The sequence below is a fragment of the Emydura macquarii genome, unplaced genomic scaffold, assembly GCF_026122565.2.
Source record: "Emydura macquarii macquarii isolate MOO-44397 ecotype Brisbane River unplaced genomic scaffold, CSIRO-AGI_Emac_v2 contig_3530, whole genome shotgun sequence".
NCBI lineage: Eukaryota > Metazoa > Chordata > Testudines > Chelidae > Emydura > Emydura macquarii.
The window spans coordinates 2244169-2256640 of record NW_027133667.1 but is presented as its reverse complement, the minus strand read 5'-3'; the positions used below and the strand labels follow the sequence as shown (position 1 = coordinate 2256640).

The following is a 12472-nucleotide window of genomic DNA, read 5'->3' as shown; positions in this document are numbered from 1 at the left end:
TCAGACCAGGTGGCAGACCTAATTCCTCAGATGAGTCACAAGGAGATGCTGGTGAGCAGTGAGTAGAGCAGCCCCCATCACACTCGGGGCCAGTGGGGCCCAGACTACAGGGCTGTAAAATTGCGCTGTAGATGTTTGCACTCAGGCTGAAGCCCAAGCTCACGGAGTCCCAGCGAAGTGAAGGTCCCAGACACCTGGCTCCAGCCTGAGCCTGAACATCTACACAGCTGACCTAAGCCAGCTGCAGATGTTTATTTGAGTACCTTTCCAAATTCTGAAGAAGAGCTCTGAGTAAGCTCAAAAGCTTGTCTCCCTCACCAACAGAAGTTGATCCAATAGAAGATATTACCTCACCCACTTTGTTTCTCTAATATCCTGGGACCAACTCACCTGCACCACCACAGAATATATAAACAGTGTCTTCTTATTAAGAATAAAAACTAAAAGCCCCAGATGAGAAATTTAAAAGCAGAGTCAATTAAGCTGGGGTGCCAGAGAGAGGAACTAGGCAAAACTGGAAATTCTGATGTGATGAGATAATGAATGAAATATCATAATTACTCAATATATTTATCTGAAGAGGTTAGACATGGTGGAGAAATAAAATATATAAAGATTACACTGATTCTACTGAAATAAAATTTCTAAGTGGAGAAGACCATAAGCATACCTATAATTCACAGGTCATAAAAATATACTAATGGGCATGTGTTAAGTTTTTTTTTTTAATTGAAAACTGCTGTTATGAAACCAACATTCTGAACAAAACCAGGGAGGCAACAACAAAAAATAGAGAAGTGACAGATGCCAGTAATTTTTTTTTTTTTTGGAGGGGAAGAGGAAGGTGAAGAGAGAGAAGTCCTAGAGAGTCAGAAGTTCTTGACATCAACAATACAACGTGACCTCTAGCTATCAAATATAAACTAAGTGACTGTCAGGATGTAGTTTGGAGAAATAATTTCTTGTCTTCATAAAACACTTTTTGGAACGACTGATTCTTCATTATACAAGACAGCCTAAATACTTACTAGCCCAAGCACATGAATTTGTGTAACAGTGATTATACAATATCATTGCATTTGACATCCTTGCAAGGATAGAACTAGACAACTAAGTTTCATGAACAGTGATGTTTACAAAGACATTAATCAGTTATGGTTTGACAGAGAAAGGAAATTGCAATCCATAGACTAGGATAAATACTGCTTAAGAAACAAAGATAGTCCCAGATGGGCTACATACCTCAAACCAAAAGTGAAGGGAAAAGCAGTACATAATTAGAGTTTATTCAGACCCAAAAAGTATTTTAAAAGGAATTCAGTGTCCATGATGCTTATAGAATATAATATACACTCAGATGGTCTTTTAAGAGAGCTACAAAAATGCAAAGGCTATTGATACAGATGTTTAGATCCTGTCTAATGTTTGAAAACTGGAGGATTAAAAACTGAGCAGAGGAATAACAGATGACTCCCTATTCCAGGGATGCAGTGTTGCTAACTAATGAGTCACCTGATGTGTGGTATTTTTCATAAAGCCTCAGCTCTTGGAGTCAGGTAATCACGTGAGAACAAGGTAATATCTATTTCTTTAGAGTGTTGGATTATTTTTAAGAATTAACAAAATAGTATATTACTTATTACTACTAATCATTGCTTTATAACACTCGAGTGAAGCTTTGTGGAGACTGATCCTGTTGGTGCAGGATGATTCCATGTCTTCTTTATATGATATAAATCTTTAATAGGAAGAACTGTCTGGATGAACTGAGGTATGGTTAGAATGGGCAGGGTATTGTACACTTGAACACTGGCCTCAAGAGACACAGATATGTCCTATAAAAACCAGCACTGCTCAGAAAGATTGTGTCCATGTGGTCAGGCACATGACTGCTAAAGCGTGATTATGCGCCATTAATGTAATGGAGATCTCAGCAACATGACAATAAAAATTTTTTTAAAATAAAAGGAGTTCTTCTTGTTTGCCCTCAGGTTTTTTGAGGCTTTACGATAAACTCTGGTCATGTTTTCAAACTTTTCTATGCAACCATGAGCTAGAAACTTGCTTTTTTAATAAACCGAGCACTTGACTCTAGGAGCTGGGGCTTTAGGAATAACATCAAATATCAGGAGACTCACAACATAATCAAGGGTCAACAACACTAAGTAATTTACATTGAAAGGAAAAGCTTAATGTACCAGTATGTGCAGATCAGTTCTGAGTTGCTACAGCTCAGGAAAAAGGTACAGGTGTCATCATGGGCAACTCTGAAGATAGTTGCTCAGTATGCAGGAGTGAGGGAAAAAAAGGATGAACAAGCTCATAGGGCCAGTGCTTTTTTAAAAAATATTTAGACGGAGACACAGATGTGCCTTTTGAAAATCCAGCTAGGCATCTAAGCACCTAGTTCCCAATGAAATCAATGGAAGACTAGAAAGATAAATGGACTATCAGGGCATGGCAATTACTATGTTGCTCCCAGGGAGAAAAAATTCTACCTCTATGAACTCACAAGTGTCCTATGCAAACAGAGATTTTGGAAGAATTGATATGAAGACTTCAAAATTTTTTTTACTAGTGCTACTTTTCATAGCTAGTATCTGTTTCATAATGAACTCAAGAAAAATGCTGTAACTATTCTTTCAGATCATATCCAGAGGGGTAGCCGTGTTAGTCTGTATACAGCAAAAACAAAGAGAGTTCTGTTGCACTTTGAAGACTAACAAATTTAATTTTTGTAGGCATAAGCTTTCCTGAGACTCAGCTCACTTTGTCAGATACAGAGGTAGAATGATACAGTAAATAGGAAACCTAGATATACAAGTGCATAGAGAACAATGGGGGAGGTGGATGAAAGCCAGGTACTTGAGGGCTAATGACAGTCATTGAGTAGAAGGGGAGAATGGGTGAGCAAAGCAATTTACCTCTTGTAATGAGAAAGCCGTTCCAAATCTCTGTTTAAACCCAGTTTGAATGTGTCAAGTTTGCAGATCATTTCTAACTCAGCAGTTTGTCTTTGAAGTCTGTTTTTGGAGGGTTTTTTTTTGTAGAAGTACAGCAACTTTCAGGTCAGTGACAGTGTGCCCTGGGAGATTAAAGTGTTCTCCCACTGGTTTATGGATGTTGTTATTTTTTATGTCTGATTTGTGTCCATTTATCCTTTTGCGTAGTGATAGTCCAGTTTGGCCAATGTACATTGCAGAGGGGCATTGCTGGCACATGATGGCATATATAACATTAGTGGATGTACAGGTGAATGAGCCCTTTATGGTGTGATTGATGTGGTTAGGACCAGTGATATTGTCACTAAATTCGATGTATGGGCAGAGCTGACAATGGGGTTTGTTGCAGGGATAGGTTCCTGGGTTGGACTTTTTGTAGGGTGTATGGTTGCTGTTAAGTATTTGCTTCAGGTTGGGGGGCTGTCTGTAAGCTAGGATGGGTCTGTCGCCCACTGCCTGTGAGAGAGACGGATCATCTGCTAGGATAGGTTGTAGATCTTTAATGATGTGTTGGAGAGATTTTAGTTGGGGACTGTAGGTAATGACCAGTGGGGTTTTGTTGTATTCTTTGTCGGGTCTGTCCTGTAATAGGTGACTTTTGGGTACCCATCTGGCTCCATCAATTTGTTTCTTTACTTCTCCAGGTGGGTATTGTAGTTTTAGGAATGTTTCATAGAGATTCTGTAGGTGTTTGTCTCTGTCTGAGGGATCGGAGCAAATCCGGTTGTATCTTATGGCTTGGCTGTAGATAATTGATCGTGTAATGTGTCCAGGGTGAAAACTGGAGGCATGAAGATATGTATTGCGGTCAGTTGGTTTTCGGTATAGGGTGGTATTAATGTGACCATCCTTTATTTGTATTGTAGGGTCCAGGAAGTGGATTTCTTGTGTGGACTGGTCCAGGCTGAGGTTGATAGTGGGATAGAAATTATTAAAATCCTGGTGAAAATCTTCGAGGGACTGTTTCCCGTGGGTCCCAATGATGAAAATGTCATCAATGTCATCAGATGTGAGCCCGGATTAGAAAATTCTTAATGTAGGGTTACCAATCAGTGTAGATGCTTAAACCCTGGGTTCTCTATAATCCAGGGTCAGCTGACTCAAGTTCCACTAATCCTGAGTTTACATTGCAATGCAGACATACCCCTTGTATCCAGAACTGGCTTTTGGACCTTTTATGCCTAGTTTTTACTCAGCAAAAGGGTGTGTTCTGAATTCATGTCCAGGAAACTTGTGTGAAAATGACACACTGCCTTGTCTTCACTAGGAATTGACCATGTGTTAGCTAACATGAGTTAAGGACACACCTTTTTTCCTAGTGAAGCTGCATCCACAAAACCTGTGGACATGGGCTTCCCTCTTTTAGGGAACAGTAAGGAGAATACAGATCTCAGCTTTCATATTTTTAGACAAAATATCTAGCCTTTTTCTTTGCAAAGATAGCCTGGCAAACATAAATTTATATAAATCAACATAAGCTGGTCACAGATCAAAATACTTTGCAAAAGCACTCACAGAGCAGTGCAGCTCACTGCAGTCCCCAAACTAGCAGGTGTGCTGCCACATGTTGTCACGGATCATGATGTGGGCCATTTGACCTAGCATTTACAGCCACAAACAGGAACTGGCCAGTTGGCTCATTAAGCAGCCTAAGGGCTGAGCTAGCTAGCCTTAGGTTCAGTAGAGGGAACTCTTACTCAACTCAACCCAGCCAGGGTTCCTGACAAACATCATAGCACCACCAGTTAGTAAGTGTGGACGGTAAATGTTACAACTGACCTCCTGTTAGATAGTGTAGCTGCTCTCATCTTGAGAGGCTAACAGAAGGGTAATAAATGTGGGCTAGATCACTGGTTAATTCTATAACAACATTGTACCATAAAGTTGAAAGGCAGCTGGGAAGGGAAAAGATCTAGGACATTTCTCCCTCTTCCCCTCTCTTCTTTTATGTAAAATAAATCTGTTACCATCTGGATGTGTCTCAAAGAATCATCTCACTACTCTCATCTCCTTATACCATATGCCACCTCTGTGCTTAGTGGATGATAATGGTGGAGAGAGATTGGGGGATTTAGCAGGCCAACCTCAAAAATGCTAAAAGTTAGATTTGCTGCAGTCAACAGTCTGAGAGTCAGGTGTCGCTGGGGCTTCCCTCCAGCCAGCCCTGAATGCCTTTGTGAGGAAACGAAACGGGGAAGCGAGGAGCAGCAATCCAAGTGAAGTGCAGAAACGAAAGTGAAAAGGGACCTTGCCATCATGTGCTGTAGAGTGAACTGCTGTGAACAAGCCAGTGGGAGAAGTCTCTGTGTGAACGTAGAAGTGCTGGGACACGGAAGTACTAGCTGCTTTACAATATTATGCAATAAATCATAAAAAAGAGAGACCCACGTCAGCAGGGGGTGGAGAGAAGAGAAATCCTCGAAGGGGGCTTACTTTTAGAATTTGCCCGGGACTCAGCTGTCGCTGGCCAAAGGGTCACTAGCTAGCTAAGCCTTGCTCTGCATGTTGCCTGGGGGAACTCGGTGTAGCCCAGGGGGGAGAGTGAGGGGTAGAACAGAGCTGTGTGTGTGTGTGTGGGGTGTGTGTGTGTGTGTGTGTGGGTTAGAGAGGGGGCAAACGTGGGAGTGGCACGGGGTGTCTGTCAGTGAGGGAGACAGCCCCGTGTGTGTTGTGCCTGTGAAGAGACCCAGCCCCGGCGGCGTGCGTGTGAGGGGAGGGGATGCCGGACCTGTGCGGGCAGGACGAGAGCGAAGGCATGGGCGTGTGAGGGAAGGGACAGCGCCCCGCGTGTGTGAGGGGCGGGCAGGCCCCGGCCGTGTGTGTGTGTGTGTGGAGGAAGAAAAGAGCGCGAAGCCGCCCGGGGTGAGAGAAAAGAGGGAATAGCCCGCTGTGGGGCACAGACCGTGCGGGTCCGGGGGAGCCTCTCTCGGGGTGTCTCTGGAGAGGGGGCGCGGGCAGCCCGTCGCGCTCCGTCCGCTGAGCCTTGTGCCGGCCGCTCTGTGACTTCAGCGCCCCCGTAACAGAGCCCGCGCCGCCTCCCCGCCCGCCCGGCCCCGCCAGCCCGCGCCTGCTGCCCGGCGCCCAGTTCCGTGCCCGGGCGGAGGGGGGGGGGGCTGCGGCTGCGGCGGCCGCGGGCCCCCGGGGCAGGATGCTGTGCTTCATGCCGGGAGTGGCCTTCATCCCGGCGCTGCTCGTCTGCTGGTCCTCGGCCGCCTTCATCATCTCCTATGTGATCGCCGTGCTGGAGGGACACGTCGAGCCGCTCGTCCCCTACATCAGGTGGGACTAAGCCCCTGCCCTGCCCTGCTAGAGAGGAGGGGCAGGGGCCGGGCCCGGGGCATGGGCAGAGCCGAAGGGGCTCTGACCGAGCCCGCAGCCCTGGGTGGGGGGCAGCGCCGCGGAAGTGGGGTGTGGGGCTGCAGGGAGCTGCGGGGAGCTGGGACGTCATATTGGGGGCTGCCAGGGAGGCTAGGGAAGGGGGGTGGGGGGCAGGCTGCAGCCCGCGTGGCCGAGGGCTGGAGCGGGAAACTGCTGGAGGCTGCAGCCCAGGTGACTGGGAAAGGGTAGGTGGGGTGCAGGCTGCAGCCAGGAGGGCTGGTGGTGGGCGGACGGAACCGCTGGAGGCTGCAGCCGAGGTGTCTGGAGGCCGGGGAGCCCGGGGGAGGCTGCAGCGGGGGGCTGAGGGTTTAGAGGCTCCGCACTGACATCCCCACGGAAAAGAGCAGACTCCTGCCCCCTTGCACCCCACTCAGCTGAGGAGAGCGAGGGAGGGAAGTTGCTCTTGTCTTGTGCTCGGGCAGGAGGAGCGGCGGGTGCCCCCCGCATCGCGGGGTGGCTGCTTGTCCCCAGCGGGAGGAAACACGTGCTGGCGCCGGGGCGCACCTGGCTGTTCTTCATAATCGTGAGACGCGGGGGGGAGCACCTCGCCTCATGCCGGTCATACTGCTCACGCTTCCCGCCTGCCTGGCAGCTGGCGTGTAAAGCAGGGCACCGGGGTTAAACAAGCCTCTCCTAGGGCCAAGCCTCTGCAGTGGCGGTAAAACTCCCTCCCTTATTGGGCGTTTGGCCTGTGCAGTGACTGCAGAATTTGGGCCCAAAGAGCGCAACGTCGTTCAAGCACTTGGAGAAAGTCTGGCCTCGTTGAAGAGCTGGTGTCTTGCAGTGTTTGTCGTCTGTTTAGAAAGCCCAGAAGCTGATCTTTTCATTGCTGGGTCTTGTGGTCGATAAATGTCATCTTTGTTTATGGGCTGGGTTACTGAACCAAGACTGAAGCAATTTTTTATGGCAATGTTTGTTTCTCTTTTTCCCTGATAACTAAGCAGTCTCCCAATAAAACTAGCCACGGGATGTAAGTCATGACATCAGAAGGAGATGGGAGGGCGCGTGTGTGAAATGCCTTAAAATATTATCTTTTATTTTCTATGTTCATTATTGAAGTACAGTTAAGTTACATACAAATTATTCCTAATTTTGACTTAATATTTAATATTTAGAATAATGTTCTTGATTTAGTTCCTAGAAGGTTAAAAGAGACTGGCAAAGGGGAGAAATGGATTTGTTCCCTTTTTTCCTTCTTTATGATGTGTAAAGAGGACCTAAAAGGCAGGGTGGGGCAGGAGAGATTGTAAAGATTCTTCCCCCCCCCCACTTGTTTTTTATATTAATATTTCAGGTCCTGTTTAGGCTGGAAGATTATGGTCCCAATCCTTCAAATACTTACATAACTTTATGGACATGAGTAGTTTCATGAGACTGCCCATAAAGTTACTCACTTATGCAAGTGTTCGCTACTTCGGGGCCATAGTGAAAACTGGGGAGCTGGTATAAATGATGACATCAAAAGACACAAGAAAGATGAGGAGGCATTAAGGGCCTGGGGCCAGAACTTCAAAGGTATTTAGGTGCCTAAAGCTATAGATAGGCACCTAGTGGGATTTTCCAAAGTGCATAACTCCATGGGAGTTAGATGCCTAGGTGCATCTGATAATCCCAGTAGGTGACTATCTGCATCTTTAAGTGCCTATATACCTTTAAAAATTTTGCCCCTCATCCAAAGCCCATTGAAGTCAATAGACTGCCTCTCGTGGACTTGGATTTCAGTGGTCCTTAGATCAGGCCCTATTGGCTTGTCTACATGAGGAAGTTGTATCGCTTTACTTGTACCAATTTAACAGTAATGGTATAACACCAAGGTGTAGACATACTTATGTTGGTATAAAGGTGCTTTACAATGGTACAGCTATTCCAATATGGGAAGGGGAATAACTACCCTGGTCTAAATCACCTTTATACCAATATAACTGCATCTACACTAGGGCTTTTACAGGCATAACTGTTTGGGTTAAAAAAATTCCATACCCTAACTAAAACAGTTATACCAGTAAAAATTTTAAGTGTAGATCAGCCCCACATGGCTGTTGCTTCTTATACCAAATACAGTCATGTAACGGTTTACCTTGTTCTTCCCCCACTCCTCCCAGGTCTGTCTTTCTCCACTTTTTATCTCTCAACATATGGTCCCTACTCCTGTAAATATTTAATGCTTATCTTTAATTGTTTCTGTGTTTAAATGTTTGTAGGATTAGGCTCTGAGAGCATAAGCTCTTTGGGACGGAGATTTGGGATTTTTAAATTACATGTATGTATGTACCTTCCATAGCACAATGGGGCCCTGATGGGCGCTTCAGAGGCTAATGCAATTCAAATAATACATAATACTAATTAAGAAGGGAAGAGAGATTTATTTTGTTTAAAACACCAAGTATTTATTTACACCTACTTAACTTCAGCAACTAACATTCTGACTACAGAAAGCCTTTGGCCTTATCAACACACAAAAGTTGTACTGTTGTAAGTATCCCAGTATAGCTAATGCGGTACAATCCCCCTGGTGTGGACACAGTATTACTGGTATAAAGGTGTTTAGTATAGTTTTCCCCCCCTCATATAGGAAGGGAAATAAGATTACCAGTTTAAAGCACCTTTATATTGTTATAATTATATCCACAGTAGGGGTTGTGCCAGTATAACTTTTGATTTAAAAAAAAAAATCACACTCTTAACTGACAGTTATATCAGTACAAGAATGGTAGACTAGGCTTAAGTTATAGATTCAACTCCTTTACCCTTCAATGAAGGTATTAAGATCTCACAATAAATATCTTTGTATTGTTCAGGAGATCTTCCAATAAAACTAGGGAAGAACAAACTTTATAATCCTGATATGTCTAAGATTTAAAATAAATAGTCAGGATAAAAATCTTTCAGACCCTCTTTATTCATCAATAAGCAGCAGGAAAAAGAAGGACACAAGCTTAATTTATTTGAAATCCTTTGCAGGTTGCCTCTAAGACTTTTGTCACAATATGCCATTAGACAAATTTGGCCCCATATCTGCTAGTATTTGTACAGCCATAGCTCCTGAATGAGTGGACAAAGAAATGGAAGTAAACACTATCAGTTCAGAGCAGCGTAGAATTGTATTGGTGGAACAGGATATGCAGCAAAATTTGGCATACAATTTTTTAATAGTTCTGAATTCAATTGATTTTGATAGAAGGCTGATAAAGCATGTAATGCTCTTTGGGATGATATGGTGATTCTTGCTAAACAGCTGTAACACCTTTTTATACTATTTAGTACTTGGTTCATTCCTTTAGTTTAATAGCTAGTTGAATCATGGGATTAAGAGTATACTTTAGCATGATTAAAGAGAAAGGGGAAGAATTTTGCAAGATATTTCAGTGGTGCAATATGTCAGTTGTAGCTCATTTACTGGATATTAAGAATGAATTCGTTTTCTAGACAAGAGTTCCAATTAGACAAAGCAGCAAGATATTTGTAGGTTTTAGTTTAAGTTTTCAGTTATATTCATTTTTATTTTATAAGTACCCAATATATGTCCACTCATAGCTTTTTCAGTTGTATTTATTTATGATGTAACAGATATATTAAGACATAGGCCTTGTCTATACTTGCCAGGACACCTCTATTAACATCTTTCTAGCAAAGTGCTTAAACACAGCTCTTGGTAGGAAAGTGCTAACAGGACGTCACTGTCTATCATATACAGAACCTAAAATGGGGAGTGGGTGTAGGATGGATGCTAGGGTTGCCATCTTTCTAATTGCTGGTAACTGGACCCCTGAGCCCCTGCCCCTGTCTTGCCCTTCCCCAAAGCCCTGCCCCCCATCACTCATTCCTCTCCCTTCCTCATTTGCTGGATCATCTCCATCTCCTTCCCCTCTGGGGCTGGGACGGGAGCTGCTGCAGTCTGACAAGCAGCCTGCCTGCAAGTAGCAGAGGGCCCTGGTTGAGCAGGAGCTGGTGCAGGTTGATGACCCGGCACCTCCTCCCACCCTGTGGTAACCGGACTTTTTGGTGTCCGGTCAGTACATCTGATTAGACACTGCCAGGTCCCCTTTTTTACTGAACTTTCCAGTCAAAAAACGGGCACCTGGCAACCCTATGTGCACCCAGACACAGAAGCCAAAAATCGGAGTGTCCGGGTAAAACCCGGACGGGTGGCAACCTTAGTTCTTTCCTTTATGATGCTCTGAATCTAAACTGATCTTTGAAAAAGCTGGAAGTCACTCATTAGAATGTACTGGGTTGAATTTTCTGGCTCATTTTTAACTTGGTGGTTTGAATACTCTATGTCAGACTCTTAAGGATATTTTCTGCAAGATGGTAGTTTTTCAATCAATGAATGTCATCGTATGGAAATATATCATGCCAATTCCTTGTGATAAATGCTGGGATTTTGTTTGGAAGTAGAAGAATTTGACTTCATAATAGGCATATAAGGTATTTTATGACAGTGAGTGTAAATATTTTGGATCTTAAATATTCCTTCTCTTTCCCCACCACACACTTCAAAATAATCTTTGATTCAGCAGAGTTCTGAGAGGCAGTCTTAAACATGAATATTATCACGTCTCTCTAGTTCCCTCATCTTATCCAGTGAGTTAACCCTTACCTGTTCGTTATGGTAAATGAAGTTAAAAGCAGGTTTTGTTTTATATGCTCTATATGCTTTTTTCCATTAAAATTTTTCTATATTCTGAATGTAATTTCATTGTAAATCTTTCTCATAACTACAGGTTAAAGCAAATTATTTGTGTAAAATATCTACAATATTGACCCTGAAAACATCAGTTGTGCTTTTAAGTTTTTATTTCATGTTAATTTTATTCTTTATAGTGAAAAAGCATAGAATTAAAATGATTTTGTCCCAGAATACACAGTACCCATACCTGTATATATTTGAGTATATACAGCACTGAGTCTCTTTGAAACTGTAGAACTCATCTATAAAAATTAGTTTTAAGATGTCTTTAATTAAAAAATGAATGGAGTTCAGTACAATTCAAAATTATTTGGACTGCTCTTAAAATGTGAAGTGTTCCCAGAATTTCAAATTACTGCATACTTCACATGTGCAGATTCCATTCCCTTCTCACCTGAAGCCCTTCAAATGCTTTGAAGTAATCACAGTTCAGTACTTAGATTGCATAGAGCAGTTTCTAATATGCAGAAGTACTTCAGAATTATCACAAGTGGCTGACTTTGGGAGTAAGTCTTCTGTCATTTTTATAAAACTGCTCCAGGTTCATGAGGAAAAAAACCTCAAGGTTAGAAAAGCCATGATAACTAAAGCAAAAATTAAGGATGGCTTTCAAATACACCTAAACCATTAAATGGGAAATTAAGTCAACTTTATTGTTTTCACCAGGTTTGCTGTCAGGCTAGGAATGTGTGAATATTAAAAAGTATGTGGTGTAGCAAGTCTTCAACAAGCATAATAACCAGAAGATGTGATCAATAGAAAATCTTAACATCCTGAGATGACTGTAGAAACTCTGAGAAATTGTTTAAATGTCGAAGTGTCCTAAGCTATTGCTCTCTGACCCAATTAGAATTTTTATCCACGTGTGCTGCAGCATGGATGTTTTCAGTATTAGTTGCAACAACTTCACAAAGAAAAGGCCTGACATCACTATCTTTGATGTATCCATCTAGTTTGTTGTCATTCTTGATCAGCTAGCCTAATTTACAAGGAAGTGATAGACAAACATTAGGACATTAACCTTTCAGAGGCAGAGGGAGATTGTATTTCCAATCTTCCTATTTGAAGTAAACAAGATGGCCAAACTTTTTTTAAAACGGCCACTGATTTGGGATGCCTTGGCTTTTTTGGACGGCCAATATAAGGAAATGGTGCTGAGCACCCACAATTTCAGTTGAAGTCAATGAGAGCTACAGGCGCTCAGTACTTCTGAAAATTAGGCCAAACTGGGCAGTCAAAAACTTGAAGCAGCCAAGTCAGTGGCCACTTTTGAAAATTAGGTTGTAAATAAATGGAAGTGTCAGAGTAGAAGGAATCTAAAAACAATTAAATATTCCATTTTAGTTTTCTGGGTGTTTGACTCCTTTTCTTTCTATCATAATAAAATAAGGAATTGTTTGTC

General features: G+C 43.0%; 1 protein-coding gene across 1 annotated transcript in view; it reads left to right on the top strand.

Annotated features, from left to right (window-relative positions):
- Window positions 1–5526: 5526 nt before the first annotated feature.
- Window positions 5527–12472, top strand: part of DRAM1 (DNA damage regulated autophagy modulator 1) — a 30453-nt gene continuing 23507 nt past the window's right edge. The window contains exon 1 of the mRNA XM_067536202.1: window positions 5527–6281. Coding sequence (XP_067392303.1) covers window positions 6151–6281 — 131 coding nt within the window. The 5' untranslated portion in view covers window positions 5527–6150. The remainder of the gene's footprint in view (window positions 6282–12472) is intronic.